This window comes from Aythya fuligula, chromosome 4 (genome assembly GCF_009819795.1).
Source record: "Aythya fuligula isolate bAytFul2 chromosome 4, bAytFul2.pri, whole genome shotgun sequence".
Classification (NCBI taxonomy): Eukaryota; Metazoa; Chordata; class Aves; order Anseriformes; family Anatidae; genus Aythya; species Aythya fuligula.
The window spans coordinates 44,723,213-44,750,667 of record NC_045562.1 but is presented as its reverse complement, the minus strand read 5'-3'; the positions used below and the strand labels follow the sequence as shown (position 1 = coordinate 44,750,667).

Below are 27,455 nucleotides of genomic sequence, written 5' to 3'. Positions count from 1 at the left end.
AAGGGGCACATGTAGGTGTGAAGCCCCTGGCTGATCCCCTTTAGCATAAAAATTGAAAAGGCATGCTCATTTTGTATATGTTGGTGCTTTCATGGTATGTAACAATTACTGTGGCAGAGGCTCATTTCCCATTAAGCATTTGGGTGAGGATTTACCAGGTTATTTCCACATCTGTTATTGCATTAACGAAGAGAAACACGTAACAGTCCTTTATTTTTTAATTCCTTCATTATGAAGTTGCATGCAAGACTGTTTCAAGTTTCAGAATCAGTGAAGCAAACCAATGAGCCTTTAGAGCAGCTGGCCAGGTCTTAAAAGCATAACTAAAATTTCTCCAGATGTCTGTGAAGTAGAACACACAGCTCAGAACAAACAGAATTCTGCTTGAATGAGCATCTCCTCTTTTAAAGGTATTTCACATAAACTGATTGATTAAATTGTTATCAACATTTCTCTAACATTTCACCTAATGAGACGGGCAAGGCAGGCAGAGACATGCTTAGATAACCTCAGACCATGGCAAATATTACTGCTGCACCTGGGGGACAGTTCCATCTTATTGTAAGAACCAACGTAACGTGTTCTGGTGTTCCCAAAACCATGTGTCATGGAGCCTCAAGCATCAGGCACTGCCCATCTAGCTGTGGAAATAACTCATGTTCCCCTAAAGAGGGCAGCTGAAGTTCTCAGCCTGTTTTAATACTCAAAGCATACACTTTTGTTTATTAAAGCTCCTAAGCCATTACAAACTATCATAATTTTGGTGTTAGAGGCATGTTTCTGTTAAAAGAAAGGCTAACACAAAGCAGTTACCCAGTTGCTGTCAAACCATTGTTTCTGTAACCCAGCAACCAAGTCAGCAATGAAACACTTATATCATTTGTTCACACCTTTCTTTCTGCAGAGTTCCACCTTATCCAGTCCTTTACTGCAAACCCCACTGGGATTTAAAAACATTCCCATTTACCTCTGGAATACTAACACAATTGCACACTAGGGTAGAGCTGACTACAAGACCAAGTTATTTAATGTTTTTTGTTGATTAATGTTTTTTGTTGAAGGTTTACCTCAGGTTTCCTTTAGCTGGAAGGGCTGGCTCATTTCACAGAGGCACTCCATAGGTTAAGTTTGAGCTTATATTGACAAAAGCTACCATGGCTCAACTAATCCATCCATCATAGCTTTCAAGTTACTCTTCATGTGAAGCACTTCAACATTATCACACACACTACACACCAGCTTTGAAAAGGAGGTTACTGTCACAGCTGCATGTTTCAGGCGTTTTTTCAAGCTACTTCTGTTTATGTGGCTTCTGAGATTGACTTAAGAAGTCAGTCTTCATATGCAACAATGAAGTTTAAAAACCTTTAAAGCAAATTTAAACTATTTAGAAGGCTTCTGCAGAAGCATCCTTAATAAATTGTCTCTTCAGGCATTTGCAGAGACTGAGTAGTGATTTGGTGTTCCAAACTGTTAAAAAATGCTTAGACTAGATAGTAGCTACAATTCCCTGAGCGACTCTGGCACTTCTGCATTAAAACTACAGCTCTACTTCTCACTCCCTTAGCTACTCCTGGAACACAGGGATTCCTACCTGAAGGAATTTTGGAGTAGTTCACTCATACATGGCTGTTCAAATCTTTTACCACACTTAGGCATTTTCTACTCTGCTTTTTAAGCCATCTATGAACCTAAGCTCTAGGACCAAGTACATGCCACTACTTAGTGCAGTCCCCCAAGTGTTTCAGGAACCATGTATTAAGAATGATTTTAATAGCACTTTTTTTTTTTTTTTTTTTTTTAAATTTTGGTCTAATGCTGAAGAGGTGCTTAAAAAAAAACTTCAAATGAATACAACTTTGCAAAAGATATTTTTAATTCAAAATACACACAAATATGATGTATACAAAAGACATTAAATATTTATTATATTTACAGTACATTTACATGGAACAAAGTTAAAAGCTAAAACATTCAAATATTTGAATTCATGATTTATTTTTTTTTTAATGACTGAATTGGTCAGGAAGTCCCTGGAATATCTGTAGGCACCTTTAAGAGGAGTTCTACTTCTTCTTGTAAAGCCTCAGCTTTCTCAGTCAGCAGCATCTGAAATAACAATCAAATCATTAGGAAATGAATACAATTTTTTGCTATAATTTGAGGGTAGAACACCAACACTGCTTTCCAGGCTTGTATCTGGTCTTGAAAAATGAATCAAAAAATGCTGCTGCTAACAAGACTGCAGAATCTTTGCCTCCAGGAACATGTTTTCTCATGTACTAATATCAAGATTTTGCACTACTTAGTGTTTCAGACCACCTATCAAAACATTTCTGGTTTTTGCTTGCCTGCTGAAGACAACTCTTCACTATCCTGTATAAAAGTGAACTGGTTTAAGGAAATTTCTATTTGCCTGTCATTCATGTGCTTGAGGGCCAGCGATTGCTAATTAACTCCTCTCTTGTAACTATCTTAGACAAATGATACGGTCAGTAAAATACTTCACTGTACTAATACTGATCAATGTTGGCATCACAAATGTCCACAAGTGCTCAGCCAAATCCTACACTTTCTTCCCGTGTCAAACACCCACTTCTGAAATGTGGAATTCCTGAAGCAGTTTCTTTGAACCTACTTGCTTACCTTTGCAGATGAAACGATTTGCTTGGCTTGACGCCGTGACAAATGCTCGATCGTCTTCACTAGAGTTTCTGGATTTGCATTTGCTAAGTGTGCTAAGGTTTTGTACCCTGCGTTATAAAGCTGATTAGCTCGTGCCTGCAAGAGAAAAATAGCGTTAAGTATTAGAACGGATAAGAATCCTCAGAGTCCCAATCTCTGCATCCACCTCAAACATTTCATCTTTTACATAACGCCAGTTCCCTTTGATCGATCTTGCATGAACACCAAAACTCACTAAAACTGGCACTAAGGATCCTTAATCCACCCCCACCGCCTCCAAACATAGGATTTACTCCCTGCTAACCTTACCCAGTTCTGAGTAAACCCAAGCATCATTTCCTCTGCACCTGGTCAACATTGTTTCTGCCAGCCTCTATTTTGGTCATGTTTTCTGAATTTGCTGTCAGTGACATGAATGACTCTCCTTGCACTCTTTGGAGATCAAAACCAAAGAAAAGCTGATTTTGTCTGAGACATCTTGCCCCTATTTTTCTGCAACTTGCAATACAGTTTTCTGAGCTTCCACAGGAGAGATTCTCTTGAATTTGATGGCTATGATCAGCATGGTAGTGTCTGTGATCTGCATCTCTTTACTTGCCTTGGTCCCATTGTGGTATCAGGATGCAATGCAGCTACAAACAGTATTGTAGATATATACACAATACAGTAATAACAGTATTGTAGATATATATTGTATATATATATAGACTGATGGCCTAGAACCACTCCCTGTGAGTGAGTAATCTCATGGCAAGATTACAGACTGTTCTTTGGGAACTGTCTAAGAAAATCATCATTAATTTCTCATTCGCTATGGTAAGAAAAACATTGATTTTATCAGTTCCCTCCACAGAAACCTATGCAAATCATGCCTGCTCAAGGTTACAGTCTGTCTGCTACAAACATCATTTGTCAGTACAGTATAAATTCCAGTACAGAAGTAACTTGATGAGAATAATAAACGCCCAGAACAACCTATATGATACAACTTCAGCAGAATCACGCTGTCCAAGCCCTTACAGACTTCAAGCTATGGAATAAGCCATTCTTTCCCCTTTGCATTAAATTCAGTCAATTTCATATATGAAGCATCAAGCCTGAGGTCTTCATTGTTTGACTTTTCAGCATAAGAATTCACAGCCTCCAAATTCAGTAGTTTGCTGACTAACTAATTTCTAGAGTATGCTGGATAGAAAAGACAGAGCCTTTTGAAAAGATGTCCAGTAATGACTCACAGCCTCACACAGAGGCCCTAATATATTTTTCTACTTGAATGGGAGTCCTCAGGTCAGACTGGTTATGTTTCTTATCCAAAATACATGTAGAAGCTTTAGTGAACATAAAAGCTTAAGTTTCCAATAGAACTTGACGTATTTCTATTATCACCTTCCTACTCTTGAGCAGACATTTCAAAACTATTAAGCAAATACAGAGTTTTCACACTTGCTGCAGTAGCAGCCAGAAAAAAAAAAAAAACGTGACTGGCTCCCGCTCACGTTACCCAAACAGTCTGACCTTTTTTCCCCTGACCTCCAGGACTATTGTGGGATATCTGCATGATGCCAATTCTGAATAAAATACTAGCTGGTCCTCCATAGACACCTCAATGAGCATCAAAGTTAACATTTAAGATGTACAAGATGTGGTTTCCTTACCTCTAGAACCCCTGCTACCTCCATCAGCGGAATGAGTTCTGTCTTAACACAGTACGTCAAGTGCTTGATAAGTTCTGTCAGCAGGGCTTTGTAAACCCAAAATTCCTCCAGTTCCTGCTGAGACAAGAACAGTTAAAAATAAAAATTAACTTAAACACAGAAAAAAGTACTTACATGCAGAAACTGATCCCAAGTTCTATACTTGCAGGTACAACTGTTAGAGCTCTGCTAGAGCATGTACCTGGCCTTTTTAGACAGCAGGAAAGCTCTAGTTTGTTATCCTTCCAGCTAGTTGCAAAGTTTTATTTAGCACTCCTCAGCTAAAGCTGGGAGAGTTCTGAAGGATGATAAATGCATTATTTCAAACGAGAAAGAAAACAAGAACCAGCCAAGGCAGCTCTTCTCCCACAATGACATTCTACAACCGGATGGCCTTATCTCTCAGAGGCACGCTTATCAGCTCCAATCAACAGCACTTTATGACTCCGATGAATGACCTGTACAGTAGTTATATTTTCCTTTTCAGTCCATAAAATCTACTGTTAATACCAGAAACATGTGTCATTGCACTAGCATGCTTTTCTTGACAGGAAATGTACAGTTTTGCACAAGAGAGGTGAAATACAATGCCTGCATTACATTCTAGCGTAACAGAAGGAAATTACACATTTTGCAAAATGAATACCAAAGAAAATATTGTGATATATAACACATTACCTCACAGAAATGTAGAACACAAGAAGCAAACGAGGCAGCAGAGTTAAGGAGATTCTGAACATACCCTCGGGACAGATTAAATTTTTCTGAAACGCTCCATATATTGGTTTCTTTCAGTAGGGTATATAGGATAAATGTCAGGTAGAGCCTGTTTACAGAAGCACTGTCCACACTCTAGGAATAAAACAAGTTAGAACTCAGTACCCATATCAAGTTCAAGACTTGCTACTAATAAGGACTTTAAGGATCAAGTCCTTTCATCTCTGTTCCTTCACATCTCTAAAATAGGGGTATTTATGCTAAACCCTAGTACATTAAAGAAGAAGAAGAAAAACTGATGAGGTTAAAAGGAAGTTAATGTGTAAAAGAACACTAGTAATTAACAAATACTTTCAGAAAAGTAATCTAACATTTCTAAACAGTCAAATTAAAAGACTACACTATTGTCTTAGGTGTAAGAAACATCCAGCCTACCTTTCTGATGGCTTGACCAGAAGCCTTTTTTGCAATAAAGCTTTCAGGAACTCCCACCATATCTGCTACTGTTTGCTCTGCTGCACTTAGCTGATTGAACTAAAGAAAGATTGACTACAGTCAAAATCATTTCTTCGTAACAACTCATTAGAAGTTAAATGTTACAAATAAGAACAGCTTCAGACAAGGCATAAGTGCTATAATTAGCTTTAAAAAGTATTCTGCATCCAATTTGTCTATAATTTATACCACCTACAGGCAGATATGTAAATTTGCTTTCCCTTTTCCTCCATGAATTACAAACTTTAATACTTTATCCACCTTTAACTACACTGTTTTAAAGCTACATACACAGATGCGTTCAGCTGATAAACTGCAGGTAGATATGCATAAAAAGAATCTGTATGTTTAAATGCATACATTACTTCATTATAAACTGCAGACAGCATCATGTTCCTCTCCTCCTTTTGTACAGATATTTACTTCTGTATTTATATAAAAGTCAAGACAAACAAGTTAAAGGCACTGGAGAACTAACAGTCACTCTTTTATTTACAGTGGCAATTTTTCAAGTTATGTCATCTACATCAGTATCACCTGAATTTCATGTCTGCCCCAAAATTTTTAAAAATGCTAATAACAGCTTATGAAACAGAAGATCAGTTTCAGCCTCACCAAATATTTCAGAAACAACTACGTCCATAACAAAAAAAGCATATTTTTTTTCCTGTTCTCCAGGTTTAACAGCTGCTCTGCAAACTCCAGAATAATATCATTTCAAATTCACAGATATTTAGTTCCCTTATGCAGCACGTTACACAGATCAGATGTCTATTACTTCAAGTAAAACAATGCTTTTCAGCATATATATAATTGAACACTAGGTAGACTTCTCTTCAGTCAAAACAGCAAATTTTTTGCCTTTAACTATAAAACTCTTGAGTACCACATCTTAAGAAACTTAGTTATGCAGATTTTAATGATATCCCCAGCACAGTATACTTCAAGGAACTAGGTATTTGGATTATGGGTGGATCTTGCAGAGCACACTGGACTAGAGTAAGATCTGTATTTTTACAGCGCATGTAAGCACAGTAGTTCGTAGGTAGATACTGCTCATGGAGATAATCCTTGCAGTTATGACTGGAGTTGAGCAGTAGACTCAGATATAGAAACCATAAGGATTAAGTCTTCACATTCACTAGCAGCTTTTGCTTCCAAAACTAAGGATGCAATGGTAGAGCATCAGAAGGTAAAAATGGCTCATTTAACTGCGTTTTCCTTGCAGGACAAGGATAACTAGTTTATAGGAAATTCCTGTTCAAGATTAATCCTTCTGGTTATGGTAAGGCTAGCATTGAAGTTAGAGTCAAGATTTGAGATGTCAGAAAAAGATGTTTCATGATACTGTTTCTCACAAAAAGGACAAAACGGTGATTCATAAAGTAAATTACATTTCTGAGAAAAAGGAAAGCAGTTCTGTACTGTGACTGAAAACACAGTAATGTTTTTACCGTTTGAAAGCATTACCCTACTGATTACGTTCTATATGTGTAGACACTTTCAAAATTCACTATGCTGCATTAATACATGCCCTGATCCACGTCTGAAAGTTAATTCTCACCTGTCTCAAGTATATCATCCAATCTGGGCTACAGTTAGAAACCATATCATATGGAGTTGCCAGGTAGAGAAGATGAAGACTGCTCTCAAGAACCAGCCCTTCCAAACCTTTCTTCAATTCTTTGTAAAGAAGATTGCAGTACGACAAGTCTATAGACCCTAGAATAAGCACACAATGTATGGCAATTGCAGGCAGGCATACAGAGTAAAGCACAATAGGGTTTCACTCAGAGTCACTTCTTTGTTTAAAAAAAAAAAAAACACAAAAAAACAATAAATAAATTGCTTTCCACCATCTAAATTAAAAAAAAAAAAAAAAAAAAAAAAAGTAGACTAAATATTTGTTGTCATTTATCATTATTCATGAAGTGGAACCGAGGAAAGCAAGTCGCTGATTTCCACATACGCCCATTTTGTATGTTCTTAGAACATTTGAATTCTCTTGGCTTTAACTAACTCCCCCAAGTCTTGTAGATTCAAGAAATATGAGTTTCATCCTATTACAGTTGTTTTCCTTGCCCTACATCTTTGCACTATGAGATGGAAAACCAAACTTCCTGGTATAATTTTTGCATTACATTTGAAGTAGAAGCCATATAATTCCTTTGCTTCTTATTCCCTTCTAGGCTAAAAAAAAAAAAAAAATAACATGCCTCACAATATCTACTTGTAAGAATTAATTATAAAATCAGAAAGGCAATCATTTTTATTCCAAACACTAAATAAAATTAAACCATTAATTTTGATACAGTTCTGGTTTGATTCTCCTTGTGAAGGATGTTGTTGGAATTCAATCGTGTAAAATTCAGACACGTAACACTTGCTAATACCCATTTTCAGTCCACTACATTATGTAGTAACTGAGCTAGCATGGTAAGAGCATTTTTTTTTTCCACTGCCTTTTCAAAGAGAAGACAGGATGCTATATTAAATGCAGATAAGTCTGAGATTACAAGTTTGATGAAAGATAGAAGACATCTTACCTTTATATGCAGCTTTACCCAACTGTGTGATTGCTAATGTTATTTTGGAATTTTGGTCCTTCTCCATTATTTTTACTCTTAGGAGTCCTTTTTCTATTAGACTTTCTAGCCCGTCTTTAACCAGCTCTGCGAGGCTCTTCTCCTTAGACAGCAGCTGCTGCTGAACACCCAGCAGTGTATGGCACAAAAAATCGTACACTTCCTCTTGGGTAACTGCAATCTGTATAAATTTTACAAGCTATTAGCATGTGTAAACGTGTCATTATGTGGCACAAAACATAAGCTATTCAGAACAATTTACTCGCTAAGGGACATCTAGTTATCATATTAATAAAATGTTTGTATGCAACTATATGACAAATAAGAGAGACAGTCTATCACTGATCTGACAGGACCTTACAGTCAGCTGTTTATTATTCTACATACCCCACTATATTCATTTGTTTTCACTGTTGCCAATTTCTTTTTTTAGAATCTAGTACCAGAAATGAAGTTTTAAAAAAAATCCTGTAATTTTGGCCTTGTCCACATTGGGCAAATGTCACTTTGCATCACGATTTTTTTTTTAATTTAGGCTAAAAAAAAAATACTAATCCCAGCTTTAATGCCTGTCGTCTGAAGAGAAGCTGTGCTGAAATTCTGTTAAGTTTAACTGTTGAAAATGTCTGGTTTCCTGTATAATCAGATATTGTGTTTAATCACATTCCCCAAGAATTTAAACTGCTCAGGAGAGTTCACTGATACCTTCAATCCAACCAAAGATAACAACAGGTTCTGCATTCCCTTGGTGAACTCCGGTAGAAGATTGCTGTAACAGTTCTCCAAAGGACTGGTAACTAAATCTTGAACCTAAAAAAGTCCCGAGAGATATATTAGTAGATAAGAAATATTCATGCAATAGTTATAAACCATCCTTTTCAAGCACTGATACTCACAATTCTGCTTATAAAGAAAGTAACTGTAGACATCTAACATTTCAGCTAATGCCTGAAAACAAACCATGTATGGACCCAGGCAATTGAAAGTTATCATTACATAAGTCAAACACTTAGAACAGTTAGTCCACAGAAATTAGGCTGAAGAGTGCAGCTCCACCTGTTTATCCCACTAGCTTAATCCAAGGACTTAAATCACCACCAGCTTTGTTAAAGTTACCAAATGCTTGTCTTTTTCCTGCACTATGAGAATACTTTCACCAGCATTGTCAATACCAGCTCGACCAGCTCTGCCAATCATTTGTTGGTATTGGTTCTTCTTCAGGAAATCACTAGCAACATAAGGGGCTCTCAAAATAACCCTGTATTAAAACAAAACCAAAAACCACCTTGATAAGTCATACTTCTTATTTAAATTACTAAAGCTGAAATCAGTATCTTACAAATACATTCTCTGGATATGTTTCATTCTTGGCAGCTAAGCTAAGCAAAATTAAGTGTGATTGTTTCAGTGCACGTGCAAATGAGCAATGTCTAACAACTTGAAGTTGGAACCATAACTCATTTCAGTTACTTGCTGCAGAGCCTTTGTATCTAGTGCAAGGTTTGAGCGGAAGACTGAAAACCACTGAGATGGAAAGTAACCCCTATGAAAACCTGTGCAACACCCTAGAGTCAGCAATGCTGAAAACAAACCACAGTTCTCTGTATGAACATTAGGTTCTCCCCCCTCAGGTGTGTTATTCAAATACACATGCACACAAACGGTAAAACATGTAACAGTTATCCCCTTAGGAAAGACTTACTTTAGGATTTAAGCATTGTTCTTAGGAAAGCATTTAAGAAGTGCTATGACTTGGTTATTCTTCTGGGTAAAGTTACTGTTTACTGAAGAAATTTCTCAGTACTTCATCTGTTTAAGAAAGTGTTCTTTAACTACGCGTTCTAAGGGACTTACTATTGATTCATATCTCCTAACTAGAAATACAAATTTTTCACTTATGTCTCAAGCTGAACATATGGAATTAGTTCCTCCTGAAGTTTCCTGATAATACCTTGAACATACTTAACGCAGCATTGATATTTCAAATTTTATATATATATTTTTTAAAACAAGAATTAATGAAAACGAGTAATGTTTTGGGGTGACTAACCTTCTAGCTGGCAAGTTGACTCCAGCAGCTAATGTAGCTGTGCAAGCAAGAAGACACAGGACACCTCTAGAATATGCTTCCTCTATGCTCTTTCTTTCATCATTTGTAAGTCCACTATGGTGATAGGCAACACCAAAAGGTATTGTCTGCTTCAAAACAGGACAGATACTTCCATTCCCAATGTTCTTTAGGTCTTTAATAAGGTCTTGTTTCTCTTTCTCCCTGTGAGATCTAAATTCTCTTTGAGAAAGAAAAGCATTATTTATATATACATATATTTTAGACTTTGATCAATCAATAACCACTTAAGTTATTAAGGCAGGCAGGTTTACTGTAATTCTGTTCCTTATGTATTCCTGTAGCTAGTCAAGGTTGGAGATTTCATTGGTGTTTGCTAAGCAGCTTGCAGATAAGACCACTGCCAATAGGACACAAGGTTAGATGGTTTCAGTATTTGTAATTATTTGTCCTCTATTTATTCCTTGATCAAATAATTTGTTGAAGAATTGTTTCTTTACAACATTATTTCTGTAATGATTAGTTCCCTATCATTTACCCAGTTACTAACTTAACATGATTCTATATTCACTTAAGTATTTACTTGCCATCACCAGGGAAAGACACTTTCATACTAGTGAAGATAAATCCCAAGTTCTGGTGAATTATCCCACATATAATAAAAAAAAAAAAAAGAAAGAGGAACGTACTTGTTCAGGTACTTGCACACCATTGAAGCCACATTTTCACAGTTCTTTTTAGTCGGACAAAAGATTAGGCAGGAATATTTTGGAATAACTTCAGTGACCAGTGCAATGATGTGGTCAGGATCTGCTTTCTTCAGATTACTAGAATACTATCATTAAAAAATAAACATATGTCAATCTGTTTAACTTAGAATTCAAGTCCTAAATTCAGCAACTACTCAGTATCTCCTTGCCTTCACTAGGATATTTCCATTTGCTTTAAGGGGAGTTAAATAGAAGATTCTGTAGGATTAAGTTCTCCCAGTTTGTTAATTTACAGTGTATCAAAAGATCCAGCTTGAACTGGGGGGGATACAGCAATGCAAGAATCAAATGCTCATCATTTTTCTCCTTAATACCACAACTTTTATTGACATTAACCACACTGCTTGTGCTAGTGGCAGTTTACCCTCACCTACCACTCTTAAGGTTAGAATGAATCCCCGTAAGGCAGTAATAAGCTTATACATAGCTTTTACTTATTTAAAAGTGTTACGCTGCTGAGAAAATCTACAACATTTATTGATCTGGAATTCTCAAGTCCATTGCTCCTCACATGTGAAAATACTGAAGAAACCCCTACCATCTACCTTAAGAGCAGTAAAAAAAACAGCTAAAATAGGGTTAAGCATTTTAAAGGACTTCTTCCTCCCACAAGCCTACCATTTTCTTTGTAATAGCCATTGCTCTGATGTGATAGTTCATTTGTAGTTTCTTTTATGAAAGCACTGTAAACAAGTCAATTAATGTCTTTTCTAACCATAGTTCTAAGGAACTGAGATTTTACCTTGAAATTCAGGAGACGTGAAAAAGTAAAGCCATTTTCTGCTTTGCTGTCTACTTCATAAATTGTGTCTCTGATCTTTATGTATTCCTTTAATTCTACCTAGGTAGATTTAAGCCAGAAACAGAAACATTGAATTATCAATCCACCTCTAAAGATTAAGCTATTGCTAATGTGCAGCTGATGTGTTTTTTTCGTAAGCATCACAATTCATACACCAAATACTTGCATGCATACAAGTGTGCACTCCACCCCACAAAGTTTTTTGAAATAAATAGTTTTAATTACCTGCCCTGACAAAACAAGTATCTAATTATAGCTATGAATATGACATGTATCACATGTAGTCATAAACAGTTCTCAGCATCAGCACTCACACACACCAGACTGCATGCATATCAAGGGAACTGCAATGATTTAACCCTCTATTTTAGAAGTTGGCTTAAAATGAGAAATTTTTTGTCACAACTTTATAAAGGTACTTACATTTGTATATACAATACACTAAGCATATTGCAAAACAGAAAAACAAAAAGGTTTTCTGTTAGGACAAGTACAAGCATTAGCAGGTGTATTACTTGATTTTTGAGAACACAGAACTGCCACCATTTTAAAGCTAAAAACATACACTACTTCACAGTATCTCATGTACTGACCGGTCTAAAATTTTTAGTGTAGTACTCCGCTCGCAGGAACTTTTGGAGGTCTCCAACATTATTTAAAGTCGCACTCATTCCAACAATGTGTGTGCTTTCTGTAAAACAGAAGTTGAGATGAGTTCATTGCTGTGCTCACAATGTTAAACACTTCTACTCAATATTTAACTCACAAGCCTGCTTATTTATTGTTAGTATTTGTTTTTAAATGCCAAAGTGGCAGGTTTCATAGGGTTATAGCTATTATATATAATATAATAATTTAGCTATAATAATAATATATATAATAATAATAATAATAATAATAATAATATAGCTATATTACCTGAGAAGTAAACATAAAAAAGGAATCCTTCTCTATAGAGGCATTTAATTGCAATGGCTAAGGGGCTCCTATGAAGAAATGGAGACATTTGACAAAACTCAGGATTTCTCAGAGAAGTATCAAAAAAGTTTCAAGAACACTCAGCCCATCACTACAGGGTAAGACATCTCTATTATTCAAACCAGTCAACAATGTTAAAGCGTGGACACGCCACATTTTTCAAAAGCAGCCAAGACCAACTAGAAAACAAAGCCAAGACTTGACCCTAGAGATGACAGCACAACAACGTTTTAGTGACACTGACTGCAGACATGACTTACTACTTGTGTAGAGTATTTTTGCAAGAGTCATTTCCAGTGTTGCCCCACGACTTCCCTCACCAAGCATATGCAACTGCAGACAGAAAGGAAAGCAAAAAGGGATGAGGATTAGTGTGCCGCAAGATTTTCTACAAAGAACACAAAAAAGGGTAAAACATAAAGCAAACAACTCAAAATGGCTTTTTCTTCTCCTCTCTGTTCTGTTATTGCATAGATCCACGCTGAGAAAAAGTTAATTTCACAGTCAACCACTAATGCCGTAGGTCATGAGCGTGGTCTATTGCTCTGATGTAGCAACAAATGCTTCTGTTAATGAAAAGTAACATTCAGCACAACAGGCATTGGTTACAGTTCAACTTTCCTAAGTACCCATGCAGTAACAAAGTGACACAACTTATGACACAATAAGCACTTAAAACTAAACCAATCAATTCAAACAACGCTCCTTGCTAATTAAGCCAAGTCCTGTAACCTACCTCATCCACCACAACAAGACCAAGGTCACCGATTTGATCTGTTTCAATCAAGGAATTCACTAGCATATGCCCTTTTTCTATTGTAGCAATATAAAGGGACTTTTTACATCTTCTCTTGATGGGTGGAAATCGTCCTTTACTTCCCGCGTATTCTTCAACCAGGAAACCTAATTCTATCCCAAAGCTTGATAAACCCCAAACCTATTAAAAAACAAAACAAAACCAACAATGTCAGTTAGAAACCAAACTCACACTCAGTTTGAAATTTAGACCTGTTTCAAGAATTCAGTGTGCATTTAACCTACCCACATCCAAATGAACTGTTTAAGGAAATGAAAATATTAGCCATAAGAACTTTCCCTTGAAAGTTGAAAACTTAAACTGTCTGCAAATTTGATCAAGCTTGAGTTAAAACCATTCTCTAACTTGGTTTCTTTAGATCTGTTTTTATTACAAAGTGATTTCTCTGGCAGGGTAGACAGCAGAAAACACTGATAGAAGACCAAAAAAAATAAATAAATCAGGCAACACAGTAGCACACTGTTACTTAAAGAATCAGCACATTTCTTACCGTATCACTCAGCATCTGGAAGTGATAACCACAATGTGTTTTATCAGAAAATAACCGTCTCAGAGCAGCACTTAAAAGAGAAGCCAGTCACTTCTGTAGAGGCGTTCACGCACAACACATTTTCCAACCATCATTATTAAATTATTATTAAAGTCAGCCACGTTAACAAGGCGCATTGCACAAGACAAACAATACCAAGAACACTGTTTCCAGACCTTTTCTTGGACAATGGCAACATACGGCAGGATCATCAGAACATCCTTCTGCATGCAGAGTAATTCTTGGAGAATTAAAATTTCAGCAACAAGCGTTTTTCCACCACTGGTTGGCAATGAGTATATCAAATTCTTCCTCTGCTGTAGACATTCTAATGTTAAGCAATCGTGCTGCCATTCTGCAAAATTAAAAAAGAATCATTGCCAACTGTTAAGGGGATATTGATCCCCTACGGCTCTTTGCCTACGCTCTATAAAAAAACACTAATTTTGCACTTGAGAACTTCACTGAAACGTGACAAACTTTCAGAGATCCAGCCTGCGAATCCCTCATCTTCTCAAATCTCTCACAAGAAGTACTTCCATAAGCCACATCAACCTCCTCTTACCTAATGACCAAGAACCTCCTTCTGAAATGGTCTAGCTACTGCCTTAACTTCCTTATCTTTATGCCTCTGGAGAGATAACATCACTTAGGCTTTTCCCACGCAGCGGGTGGTATTAAACCATCTTACTGGTACACCTGAAAATATTGTAACTTAAATATCTGTGCCAGGAACGGGCAGAAAGAGAGGCCTAAAGAAATAATTGTACGCCATAAGGAATGAGATCGGGAAACACTTCACTCACAGTACACATGTTGGTTTTGAAGAAACCATTTGTTCTATTACCATAAAGCGTTTCGATGCCCCGAAGCTGCCGGAGGAGATCTTTAACTTTACTGGGTAATCCATAAAAAGGGCCTATATCGACAGACGATGATCCGATAGCTTTCCTAGCTACACAAATCTCTTCAGATAAGATTGCTTCTTTAAGCTGCTTGGTTTTTGAGACCTTCACAGTCTGAGCTTTGGCATTTTCAGTCAAAGCATTTTTCAGATGATCTTTAAGGCTTGTATTTTTACAGGAATCAGACTTTAAATCACTAGAAAATCCTGTGCTTCTGTTCTTGTGCTCAGAGCCAGGACAAGGAGATGATGTGCTCCTGATTTTGTCTGAGGAGGAGCTCTTGCTCACGTCCACCTTTTCTGTGCCTGCGGATATGTCAGAACCAGCAGAAGGCTGGCGCATTTCTGCGAAATACAAGAGTTGCGATGAAGGCAGTTCATCGAAAAGAGAATCAGCCAGCTCCTCGCTGGCACCCGGCGGGTCACTCGCAGGCGTTTGGACGCCCCGCTCCGTATCCCCTGCACGTGTGCCCCCCGTTTCTGAAGCGGAATCATTCTCGTGCTCTCTCTGGTCGGTTCCCGACCGAAGACTCTCGGGCTCGACCCCTGCAGCTGCCTCGGCATCCTGCGGGTGCGCGGGCTCCGCGGCGAGAGCTTGGGCCAGCAGCGAGTCATCCTCACCGAAGCCGCTGTAGTCCCCGAACATGTCCTCCTCGCTGTCATCGCACTGCTGGGGAAAGGGACCGGCAGGCGTTAGCACCGCGCGGTGACAACGCGGCACAACACGCCCCCTGCACAGCGCCGCCGCGCCCCGTTCCCTTTCCCGTTCCCGTACCGGGCTCTGCGCTGGGGTCCCCTCGCCCCCGACACTCGCTCTCTTGACAGGCAGCGGCGAGCAGGCGGCGCTGGGCCCCGCCGGGGGCCGGCTCCGTTTGCGAGCGGCGCCGAGGCGGCTCCTCCTCCGCACGGCGAGCGGCGGCTCGGCCATCGGAGGGGCCCGGCCGGCAGCACCGCGCAGCGCACACCGCGCCCATCTGCCGCCACTTCCGGGGGCGCGGCGAGGGAAATACGACCACGTGATGCGACAGCGACCAATCGCCTCCCCCAGCCGGGGCAGGCCACGCTTCCATTGGCCAGAGCGATTCGGGCGGGAGCCGCGGCGGGCAGGAAGTGACGTAGCAGCGGCGGTTGTGGGACACAAGATGGCGGCGCTGGGGGTGGCGGCCGCTGCGGCGCGGCGGAGCTGGGCGCGGGGTGAGGGGGGGGGAGGAGGGCCCGGGGGGCGCCGCGGGGAGCCCGGCCCCGGCCTTTGCGCTGCTCACGACCCGGTCTCTGTCCCGCAGCACCGTGGGGGGCAGCGCCCCGCCGCCTCCTGCAGCAGCAGCCGCTGCCCGGCACCGAGCAGGTGAGGGCCGCGCGCGGAGGGGCACCCCACGTCTGAATATAATTGATCGTCTTAACGGTAATTGTAACTGATTGGGCGCGCTGACAGCTGAGATAGGTCGTGCAGCTCTGTGGAATGTGGCTTTTTAGACTGTTCGGTACCGACCGCTCGGTGCATTTGACAACTGTAGGTAAAGGCAGCTGCGTGCATAGCAATGTTTGAGAAGCGTCACTTGTGCTGAATGTCCTCGCTGTTGTTAAGGCGCTTTTTGCTTTTCTGTACGGCATAAATTAAAATAAGTGCAAACTGATCTACCTGCAACATTGCAGCCTGTTAATAATTGTCTATTTACAGCCCGTAGAAATGGAGAATCCCTATAAAGAACCTCCTAAGAAGTGTGTCTTATGTGGGATAAGGGTGGACTACAAGAACGTTCAGGTGAGTGCTTTGCAAATGTGTGCTTAGATATAATAAAGGTAACTGGCTTGTACTCAAAGGGTGGGAGGCAGCAGCCCAAGGCTAACTGGGTGAGGAAGTTCACAGGAAAGGGTGAAGTCCTGCAATGGAACCTCTCCAGCCCCCTGGGCCTGTATGTACATATATGGGATGTGGTGTCCTTGAAAAGGAGCACTTTGCTCTACAAATTCTGCCTCACTGTGGCATGCAGAATGCTATGGGCGTCCAAGCTGTCCTTGTTCCCCTGTCTGGGAAAACTAAGCTCTGTAAGAAACAGTCCCAAATATTAAAAATATAATGCGAGGAATCAAATATGCTGAAGTTCCTCTGAACTATGAATAACACAAACTGATATTCCTCTTTTTTAATAGCTTCTGTCCCAGTTTGTATCTCCGTACACTGGCCGCATTTATGGCAGGCATATAACAGGTAGGTGAAATTAAATCCTATTTACTCTCTCACGTTAAGGTCTTTTAGAGCTGAGGTCAGATTTTATTAGATCTGGTTATGCAAGTCATTACTACTGATAATACACATTTTTGAAGCCTTCATCTTCATGAGCAGACTTGAAATTCAATTGTTAACTGATTCTTTTCTGTATTTTAGCAGTGTATATAGGCACACATGAATTTTTATAGGAAGACTGACAAAACTAGAAGGATTTGCAACTAAATGATTTAGCCCCTTTACTTATTACTGAGTTACTGTTCAAGTCAGGAGCCTAAAAATGTTTTTTCTTTAGGCTTGTGTAACAAGAAGCAGAAGGAAATTTCAAAAACCATTAAAAGAGCTCAGGTACTTGGTAAGTATCGTTACACTTTCTTGGGTGTTTGGTAAGTCAAGCTTACCATTGACTTAAGAAAAAAAATACTCCTCTGATTTTCTTACAGGATTTATGCCAGTTATGTTTAAGAACACAGCATTTCTTACAGACCCCAAAATCTGTAATATTAAGTATTGAGAGTTATATACTGTAAAGAAATAAACAATAAAACTAAATTACTGCTTATGTAATTCTTTATTGGGAATGTCACCGGTTGCTGTGCTGCATCGCTGACCGAGGGTGGTCAGCTGCAGCGTCAAGTCTCTGAACTTGTTGGAAGGAATAAGGAATGCCCGGAGGGGTCGCACAAATCCCGCTGTTTGGACCACTGAAGTTATCAAAAGTCTTGCTGAAGCTTGCTCCTTTTTCCTTCCTTCAATAGGAAGGGGAAAACAGAATGCTGGAGAGCTAATGGTAGGGCGAAATATTAAGACTTTGGCTACACGTGTAAACGGCTGTTTCTAAGGATGTTGCCTTGGATCTGATGTTCTTGGCATCAGCTTCTGCTGAGCTGAGGCTCACTGAGGGGGTGGCCTTGGTTCTTCTGCAGCACCTTGAGGTTGTATCGCTGAGGCAGTGCGTGACGTGACTTGGCTGCCCACGCCCTGCTAGTGTATTCTTAAAACCCTGAGAGAGAGAAAATGCAGGCTGAACTCTGGAAGGCCAAACGAGGGAATGTGATTTGGACTCCGTTCAACTTACGCCAAACAGAATTAATGCATTAAAATAAATCTTTGTACTTGACAAAGATTCAGTACGCTATTTCCATCCCTGCAGTGCTGTAGATTGATATGTTACTTTAATATGCTGGCAGTAGCTTTTTGTGCAAATACGTTTGGGAAGCTGTTAAGCCATCAGAAGGTAGGAGAGTGTGGGTATTCGTTCGTATCTTTCAGTTTCTCCAGCACCTCCTCATCTGTTTCAGTGCTACTCAGAGTAAGTTTCTTTTCCTGGTCGCTGTCCTCTTGATCTTGAAGTAACTTCTGGTGAAGCTGCAGTGATCTGGATTTCTTAAAAGCCTTTGGTCCTGCGGTGGTCCCTTTGACTTTGCGCTTGGTTAGTTGTCGTGTTTCAGGTTCAGGGAAGTCCTTTTCCTCCACCATGAGAGTCAGTTTGTCCATGATATTAATTTTATGGTCTGTCTTACAGCAATTCTTGGATATCCTCCTTCCTTTGAAGGAAACAATACATGTCTGAAGCCCAGAATTGGGGAAATAGGTTTGCAGAGCCTGACAAAGCAAAACATTTTCCTTGGGCTCTTCTGGGCAATCTTTTTTCTCCCCTGAAAAAAACAAAGGTTAGAGTTGAAGACCTCTCAAACTTGTACCAGTTTTGTTCTGGTGGCTTCAAGCCTGAGTGTTCTCTGCTGATGCCAATGAAATTAAACTTGGCAGTCTTACGAATATTAGCACTGGATATAGCTTACCTGAATTTTCCTGTTGCTTTTTTCTCTTTATTTCTTCTTTCAGTTGGCTCACCTCTGCTAGGAGTTTCTCTACAGATCGTTCGCTGACTTCTACTGTAGAGCATATATTCTGCAAGGAGAATTGCATTTTGAGATTAACTGCATGCCCATACATTGAATTAAGTGTTGTAGCAAACCCCTTAAAGCTACTGTTGCTCATGTTAGACACAGAGCATTGGAAAGCTGAAATGAGAAGCTTGAGGCTGTTTTGAAGATAAGAGCTGAAACCTTGTTTGTAGCAGATGCCACGTGTCTTACTTGCTACAGAACTTTTGGGTAAAGGGGAGCAAAGCACAGACCACACTCCAGGAACTATCATATTTTGAGGAACTTTTAGTGTCCCTAAGGATTTATTGATTAGGTTGATTGAATAGAAACTTGTCTCTGAGAAGGTAATGTACAGCCAAGAACTTGAGGATCTTATGTTTGATGAATTAGCTTTGTTTGACTTATTGCAGGATGCTATGGCTTTTGCTTTATTTTGTAGTGGTAGTGAAAATCCCTGTACCAGCAGATACACTGGACTGACCTTCAGCTCCTCCTGCAAGGTGGCATACATCTCGTTTATCTTATGAACCTCTTGTAAGGATCCATCTTCGTAAAAGAAGTCTGACCTGCAGGCAGAGAACAAATTGTATAATTCAAAACTAATGATTGAAATGGGTACTAGTGTTCACTTCCAAGGAGCTTCAATCCAGAAAGATGCGTTAAGTCTTCATTCATTAGTTTGATTTAGAATTAGCAGTTCCTAAGGTGGGCTTGTTAAAGGCTTTACTCACAAGATGCCAATTAACTGAAGATGGCGCCGACTACTGGCGAATCCATAAAACTAGGAGGCTCAAGAAGAAACCTGGAGCTTTAGCTTCAGTTAAAAGTTAGGTATGAACTGCTCTTTCCAGGCCAAACGTCTGGATGGGCTCTCCTGTTAACGGGATTGTTACATCCTAGTGACAGAGCATGTGAAGTGATAAGCATCATAAGTATCAGTTCCAGTTACCTTACATGGGTTAGCTCAGCACTCGGTGCCAAGTTTGAGGCTGTTCTCTCAGCAGAGCACGTGGCTCAACTAATTCCCGAGTTGCTTGTCAAGGCTGGTAATTGCAGGACGCAAAGTGAGCAGGGTGCATCAGTAGGGGCACTTGAGAAGAACTAACGCAAGCAGTTATCCCAGCCCTACTGGAAAGCGACCGATACGGGTACGTAAGCTGGGTGCTGTACCTGTGTTGTCTCACTGCTCTCACAAAGCCAGAAGACACGCAGGAACCAGACACCGTTCTGTAGCCTTGCTGTTCTGCCATGCCCAAGTTGGTAACCACCAAGGGGACTTTCTGAAAAAGACTTAAAAAGCATAATTATGAAAAAATGTTTCAACGCCTTTTGAGTAGGTGAATTTCCCCACAGTAAGCATCACAGCCAGAGGCATGCGGCAGTAACTGTTGCTGAAAGAGTCGTGTCACAGATCACTGAGTCCAAACCCAACTGCAGGAGAGGAGACTTAAAGCAATGCCTGTGGAGATTTTTTTTTCCTGCTTTTGAGTGTGAGTTGTGTAGTAATGCAGTACTTCGTTAAATGTAGCATGTTGGCAGTGAGTGGTGACACCTCTAAAGCTGATTAAAAGCTACCAGCAGCTTGGAATAGTTCAATTGTTTCAAACAGCTTCACTCACACATAAAGATGAGAACTAAACAGTTACCTGTTTGGTAAAATAACAATTTCACCAATAGCTGTTATTGTGTAAATGAGCTGGCAGTCCAGTACTGGCACTGCACATGATTATAATTGCAAGTCTTTGGATTCCTTGAATCATTGGTTGGGAAAGACCACAGCCGTTAATGTAGTACTGCCAAGTCTACCACTAAACTGTGACCCTAAGCACTGTATGGATCTTTTAAATACCTCTGAGGATGGCGAGCCAAGCACTTGCCTTGGCTGCTTGTTTCAGTGCTTCACAACCAACAGTCAAAGGTTTTCTTGATTTTCTGCTTTTAACCTAAACCTCCTCTGGTACACGTTGAAGCAATTTCCTCTTGTCCTATTGCTTGCTAATCAGTAAGTTCTTGAACAGAACTTGAGGGTGAGGCTTTAGCTGTGCCTGTAAGGGCTTTACCAGTGTAAAAAATATTTAACTTTTAATGCTTTCAAGAGTAAAAAACTATTATTAATAGTAATCCAGTTGCAGCTAAAGAGATGGTCAAATAAAAGAGGTCGAATCATAGTGTATATAATATTTAACAGCTTTGTCATAACTAGAGAACAGACTGATTACCCTTCTTGTGGCCGGTGTAAGGCGTGTTCCAGTCTGTACGTTGAACAACTTTCTGTCATCACGCTAGAAGTTAGCAGAAGGAACACAAGGCCCGGGTTCGATAGGTGGGACTGTAAGTTCTTATGCAGAAGTCTTTCTCGGAATGTCATCACCTGGTCTGTGTTGCGTCTGAATTTGTACCATCCTATTACGTTCTGCAGACAGAAGAGAACTCATCAGTACCGTTCTGCAATGTCCTTGTGTGCCATAACAAAGCAAATCGGAGGGTCCAGTAAGATTAATGAGTGCGAACTCTTCTGTACGCATAAGGAGATGCTTTCAATTCTTAAACCATCCAAGACTATTTTCTAGGCATGCCAGTTTCTATCCTTGTGAAATCTCCTGAATTGGCTCGTTTACTGAGGTTTGGCTAAATCCTGTAAGTCTGCGAACTTGGTTTGACTATTCAGCTGTTTGCTGCTTTCCAGCTTCTACTTTTTCCCCTTGTAAAAAGTTCTACAGAGAAAACAGTACATGATCTTGTTCACGTGGTGCCTAACCAGTGGAGTGAGCTGACCTCAACTGGTCTCAACCTAGAAATGGGTGGAATTCCTTTGGAAGGTTTAAAGAATTCACTTGAGAAATTAATAAGAAAAAATCAAGTTGAGATAATACAGAGAGGCAAACTTTAGTCGAAGATAACCTGAATGGGTAGTATTTAGGGGGATAAATAATGCAGGGGCCTCGACGAGCAGTATGAGGGATTAGGTACAAGATGGAATAGTTTAATGCCACTGGTCAGAACAAGCCTCAAAATCTGAGGTGCCCTGTGGTATGTGTTAGATTTGAAAATAAAATACCTTCTTACAGCCGGATAGTATTTTCTTCAGGGCTGGTTTGTTCAGTTCTCCTGCAGAATTATAAAAGCTAGAAGAAAATTATGACAATTAGGACAAAACACTACTGTAGGAAGTAATTATTTCCAAGTGGTTTGGCAGTCATCTTGCCCTAGGTGTACTGGAGGGAAAAAAGCTGTCAAGGTTGTGCTGACACAGCCTCTGTGGTAGGACCACACTTAGTTTCATTGCCGTTAGCTCAGATAGCTGTTGAGGTGGTACAGCACAGATGCTCTTCTGGCATCAGTGCTACTGGGACACAAAAGTAACATCTATTACCTGAGTTACAACTACAAAAAATGCCTTCCATCTGACACGAAGTGCCTCTCTAGCAGTATCTTGGTAAGTTCTTAATTTTTAGGAAGATTTGAGAGGGGAATCATGTCGTAATTTTCCTCTTACAGGGAGTAAACCTGCACAGCTGTGTTCCTATTTATGATAGAACTCAAAGAATTCAAAATACTACTGGTCTGTGAAAGGACTCCTGATGTGGGACTCGCATGTTTCTTCTCCTGCCCTACTTAGAATTCTGTTTCTATGCTTCTCTTCTTAGAGGCCGAGGGGTCAGGATGTGTTCTTTTAGAAAAGCAATCATTGCTTTTTGTGCAGCAGTTTGACATCGTTCTGTAGCTTATAGTTCTGCAGCGCTCACTAGAATGCGGTGCACCATACCTGTATTTTACCTAGAGGCAAACACAAAGAAAGCTCGTAGATCCAATACAGGGGTAACATAAGGCATTGTGCATCTGTAATTCCACGGCCCCGACCCTGCATTCATTGTTACAGCTCCGTGATTTTTCTGTCATGTAACACAAGTACAACTTTTTGCAGAGCTAAAATTAGGGTTAATATAAACTGTTTCCATATCTTTTTACTTAAAATTCTCACCTGAACAACTGGTAGCATGGTATATGCTTCTGTATATCTGAAATGAGAAGGCAATATTACTTTGGGTTTGTCAGCTCAAGCTGTGCATTCTTACGTATGCTGTCATGTGAACTGTGGAAAGGAACAAGGAAGAACTCTTCCTGCATTTCCAATTATCTACTTAATCTCAAATTACCTTAATCTTAAGAAAGGAAAGAAGTGTAACAAAGTTTCTTCAAATGGGAAGGGGGAACCACTTACATAAGTTACGCATTTTGATACATTTTGGTTTTGTCAAGTGCAAAATCGCATTTGCTATTTTGTTTTTCCCTCCCTTTCCTGTTGAGTACACAAATAGAATGCAATATGAAACAGTTCACTTAAGTTACTTTGCAACAAAGCACAGATGCTGGGAAAATCACCTACCCTCTTTTTTTTTTTTTCTGGTAGTCAATTCCCAGTTCTGATCATATACCCTTTTATGTAGGCCTTGAAAATGAGGCTGGAAAAAGGGTAACTGGGAAATCGACTACCAGGAAAAAAAAATAAAAAGGGTAGGTGATGTCATTTGAAAAACCTTTACACCAATTCCACAATATTCATTTTCACAAGTTAGCAAAATAAATAAAACTACTAAATATGAAGCAACTAACTGTGTGAAAATCTGTAATATGATTAGGGGCACCACAAAAAAAAAATCCCCCTACTTTTTGTTCAGCAGTGAAACTGAGTAAAGTGTCACACCTTCCTTAACTGTGTCCCAGGGTAAAACTGGGAAATGAGGCATGAATTCTCTCTGCAGTGCTTTCAGTAAAGTTGGAAAGAAAACACGCTGTATTAGATGGTTCTTTTTCTTGATCTATTGACGGTATTTTGAAAGAAGCACGTTAAATTTGTGTAAATTTGTGTATGCATACGTTGTTTCAAGGGCTACTGTAATACATGCATCCACTCCCACTGCCACGACCATTTTAAGGCAAAATAGTATTTCATCTGCTCAATGAAATGTATAATTTGCATCATTCACATGAAATATTTTATAAGCTGCAAATTTTGAAATGTGAACTCTAATTCATTAGTACCTCTCACTGAAATATGCCAGGTTTCTGCCAGGCAGCTGTTGTTGAGCAGGGGTGAAGTGCCAGAGCTAAGACAAAGAGGAAGTCTAAGCCCTGCCTTACCGGTAATGTGAGAAGATGTTTGGCAAAGAACAACTATTCCAGGAGCTAAGAACTTCTATTTCTGTTTAAGATTTAAACTCTTTTAGATCAATTTTTTTTCAGTAATTATAGTGTTGTAAAATGAGCCTGGTACGTGTATTCTGGTGTTGTGGCCCCTGCCCTAGCAGCTGCATGTGGCCATGCATGCCCTGGCAGCAGGGCGCTGTCAGGGGCGGGGTGCACTGACCGATGGTATAAACCACTTCCACATCGTCCATCTGCGAGTCCGTGATGCTGTTCTTGGCCTCGCCTTTCACATCTCCCAGGAGAAATCCTTCCTTTTGAGGGGAAGAAAGGTAAGTTCGTGTTAGCCGGGCTGCTCTGATAGTAAACACACGTGTTGGGTGGAGGAAGAAAAAAGCTGTTGATTTTTATTTTTTTTTAAACGAAGCAGGTTCTCGTTCATTTGTAAACGGATCAGTAGGTAAGGGACAGGAGTTAAGGTGCGCTCGAGCCTTTTCCCTCCCGTGTGTTTTTATTCAAAGCCGAAAGCGTGGGGTCGGGCATGTGCTGGCCCCGCAACTTTTCCCAGCCGCTGCCGGCGCAGCGGGGCAGCGCTGGGGCTGCTCCCCGCCCCGGGCCGCCTCCCGGCGCCTTCCCCCCCGACAATCCCCCATCCCCGGCCTCCCAGCGCCCGGTCCCGGCCGCGGTGCCTGAGGCGGCCCGGGGCAGGCGTTGCTGCGCTGCGCCATGGCCGCCCGCGGCCCTCCCCTCCCCGGCCCTCCCCTCCCTTCCCCTCCCGTCGCGGCCCCGCGGCACGCACCGTGTCCGAGGCGGTGCTGAGGTGCTGGAAGGCCAGCGCGCCGAAGACGAAGCCCGAGAGCAGGGCCGAGGTGCTCTCGCCCTCCATGCCCCACAATGGCGGCCCCGCCGCGCCGCACGGAGCCCCCAGCGGCCGGCGGCGGCAGGGCAGGGCCGGGCAGGGCCGGGCAGGGCCGGGAGCTCCCCCCGCCTGCTCTTAGCAGTGGGAGCGGGCAGCCGGTGCCAAGGCCACCGCGGATTCTGCGCTTCGGGAAAGGCGATGTTTGGTTTCACTGCTCATCTCGACGGTAGGTAAGCACCCTATAAGCATTTGCTTAGTCCTAGACATTCGTTTCCTGGGTTTTTAAATAAGATGAATGCACTTGCAGTCTCTCAAGGGCTTTTTCCATCAATTTGGGCTGTTATCCATGCATTTTTGTGTGTGTTTACCATGCGTAGGAGGTTAACGCTTTCAGTACAATTTCTTGTCCCTTTAACTTGGCAGCAGGATTTAGAAGAAGAGTGGCTAGCTCTGGCACGCTTAATGATTTAACTATACATTATATATCTGTAAACAGTTTGAATATTTAAAGTATTTAAAAGAAGAAAATTGTTGAATTTCTTACTCATTCTCACAGTAGACAGATGGACAGGCTAAGACTTTTTCCCCCCACCACCACCACCTACATAAATGAGCAGAGGGATGACAAAGTGTCCAGGTGATGCAGAATGACTGAGATTAACAGGAAACAACTATTATATTAGGCATTGCGTGCAACACAGGCCGCGGGGCATTCAATGAGTGGGTAACAAATACAATACAACTGAAGTGACGTATTGCAACAAACAGCCCTCTGATGGATCATGTTGCTGTGGTGGTGGCAACAAGAATGGAGGGATGTGACCAGTTACATGGCCATTTGTGGAGAAAAGGGTGGAAGTGGCCATGAATGCTGGTGTCTTCCAGGAACTGTGCAGCAGTTCCCTTCCCTGCACTGAGATGTACAGTTCATGCTACACAAGGACAGTGAGGACATTTAATGCATTTAATCAGTGTGATGAACGTGGGGTACTGACACGTTGTTCTGCTGTTATCAGCACTGGTGGTGTGCAAACTGTGCAAGATCTATACTGACAGCATGCGAGATGCATGCTGAGAGTAACGCAATGCCCATCTGACAGGTATCTGTGCACCACCAAAGCAAACAAATGCAGCCAGAACATGCGGAGGGCTCCTTGCTCCAGGGATACCAAGATGCAGCCCTGCCTAAGCTGCAGGGTACGATGAATAAGGTTCTCTAATGGCTGAATTTGCCTTTGGTGGAAACAATTATGCTTGTGTGGTCAGAGACAAAAGTGTTACAATCATCCTAACGATTCATACAGTGCTTAAACGTATTTCTTTACTGTTGTCATAATTGTTCTGTTGATAGGCAGAGATAAAGCATTGTGACATATGGAGTAGTAATTTGTGTCAAGAAGATGGTTGATATTAATAAAGAAGGGGGAGATGAGGGAGTGTGGCCATGGGGGTTGGAAAGCCCCATGGCTGGTGATAACGTCAGACTCTTAACGATGAGCCCATCAGGAATGTAAAGAGTTTAGAAGGAACAGGGAAGGGCGATTCAGGAGATGCCATGCTGTCTTGGGTTGCTTGTTCTCCAGCCCTTAAGGCATGGAAGTTTCTGGGTGTTTGCTGTTGCCAGGCAAAGTTGTTTGACCAATGAAAAGAGTCTGATGTTATCACTAACCTTGGGGCTTGCCGACCCCCATGGCCACACTCCCATGTCTCCCCCTTCTTTATTAATATCAACCATCTTCTTGACACAAATTATTACTCCATATATCACAAAAGGAAGATTGACTGTCAGACTGACGACGTTTGGTGGTCTTGAAGCCTACTGCTCTTTGCTTTAGGTAGAAACATCTTTTTTTAACCTATAGGCATGTATTAGTTCATCAGCTGAAGTACCACCTGCCTAATGTTCACATGTCTGAACATTTTGGAACAGTATCTGCCAGGGACATGCTGTGTTCTGGTAGTCTGATAAGGGGGCGTTGCTTGCAAACTCTCTTCTGGTGTGCGTCTATGGGCACCTTTTGGAGTCACTACAATAGTGAATGCTGGATAGGAAGGAGTCACATCTGGGGAAGTGTGGCTCCCAGAACTCCTGTGACTCCTCCTTGGAGAGCGCACAGCTTGTTGGATTGTTCTCTGTCCTCGTTAGGTAACGTATCAGAGGGAAGGGAAAACCCCAGCGGTGCTTTTGGAGAGCTAGTATGTGCTGCTGCAGGCTTATCTGTTCATGGTGTATGTACACCTGCTTGAAAGATGACAACTGTATGGCCACTCCTGTGCAGGAAGAGGCTGTT

General features: G+C 41.0%; 3 protein-coding genes across 4 annotated transcripts; 1 reads left to right on the top strand and 2 right to left on the bottom strand.

The window, feature by feature from the left end:
* Positions 1-1,983: 1,983 nt before the first annotated feature.
* HELQ (helicase, POLQ like) lies at positions 1,984-15,972 on the bottom strand. 2 transcript variants are annotated; one of them, XM_032187444.1, is made up of 18 exons: positions 15,820-15,972; positions 14,988-15,714; positions 14,317-14,495; positions 13,531-13,731; positions 13,055-13,127; positions 12,410-12,507; positions 11,757-11,855; positions 10,934-11,079; positions 10,227-10,466; positions 9,293-9,434; positions 8,882-8,986; positions 8,138-8,357; positions 7,156-7,313; positions 5,532-5,630; positions 5,058-5,231; positions 4,341-4,457; positions 2,647-2,781; positions 1,984-2,109 (listed from the first exon to the last, which is right to left on the bottom strand). In XM_032187444.1, exons 1-18 carry the CDS (start codon positions 15,970-15,972, stop codon positions 2,023-2,025), a joined length of 3,153 nt encoding a protein of 1,050 aa, XP_032043335.1. In that variant the 3' UTR covers positions 1,984-2,022. The 2 variants fall into 2 exon arrangements, with proteins under 2 accessions (XP_032043335.1, XP_032043336.1); XM_032187445.1 differs by having other exon boundaries at positions 4,341-4,454.
* Positions 15,973-16,186: 214 nt separating this feature from the next.
* Positions 16,187-17,823, top strand: MRPS18C (mitochondrial ribosomal protein S18C). The gene is made up of 6 exons (XM_032186310.1): positions 16,187-16,238; positions 16,280-16,389; positions 16,723-16,806; positions 17,196-17,253; positions 17,567-17,626; positions 17,715-17,823. Exons 1-6 carry the CDS (start codon positions 16,187-16,189, stop codon positions 17,783-17,785), a joined length of 435 nt encoding a protein of 144 aa, XP_032042201.1. The 3' UTR covers positions 17,786-17,823.
* ABRAXAS1 (abraxas 1, BRCA1 A complex subunit) lies at positions 17,824-25,215 on the bottom strand. Its single transcript, XM_032186356.1, has 9 exons — positions 25,105-25,215; positions 24,529-24,619; positions 23,143-23,179; positions 22,219-22,285; positions 21,380-21,573; positions 20,331-20,450; positions 19,642-19,726; positions 19,074-19,182; positions 17,824-18,929 (listed from the first exon to the last, which is right to left on the bottom strand). Exons 1-9 carry the CDS (start codon positions 25,189-25,191, stop codon positions 18,502-18,504), a joined length of 1,218 nt encoding a protein of 405 aa, XP_032042247.1. The 5' UTR covers positions 25,192-25,215; the 3' UTR covers positions 17,824-18,501.
* Positions 25,216-27,455: the final 2,240 nt, after the last annotated feature.

Bases quoted from the DNA above. Each gene is read 5' to 3' on its own strand.
- HELQ (XM_032187444.1), bottom strand. From the start codon at position 15,972: ATGGCCGAGCCGCCGCTCGCCGTGCGGAGGAGGAGCCGCCTCGGCGCC. The intron at 8,987-9,292 runs GTAACTTTAACA...GGACTTTTTTAG, and splicing joins AGGAAAAAGACAAGCATTTG to GTTCAAGATTTAGTTACCAG. The intron at 5,232-5,531 runs GTAGGCTGGATG...TTTTATTCCTAG, and splicing joins CTGGTCAAGCCATCAGAAAG to AGTGTGGACAGTGCTTCTGT.
- MRPS18C (XM_032186310.1), top strand. From the start codon at position 16,187: ATGGCGGCGCTGGGGGTGGCGGCCGCTGCGGCGCGGCGGAGCTGGGCG. The intron at 16,239-16,279 runs GTGAGGGGGGGG...CGCCGCGGGGAG, and splicing joins GCGGCGGAGCTGGGCGCGGG to CCCGGCCCCGGCCTTTGCGC. The intron at 17,254-17,566 runs GTAGGTGAAATT...TTTTTTCTTTAG, and splicing joins TTATGGCAGGCATATAACAG to GCTTGTGTAACAAGAAGCAG.
- ABRAXAS1 (XM_032186356.1), bottom strand. From the start codon at position 25,191: ATGGAGGGCGAGAGCACCTCGGCCCTGCTCTCGGGCTTCGTCTTCGGC. The intron at 24,620-25,104 runs GTGCGTGCCGCG...TCCCCTCAAAAG, and splicing joins TCAGCACCGCCTCGGACACG to GAAGGATTTCTCCTGGGAGA. The intron at 21,574-22,218 runs GTATTTTATTTT...TTCTGTCTGCAG, and splicing joins TACTATCCGGCTGTAAGAAG to AACGTAATAGGATGGTACAA.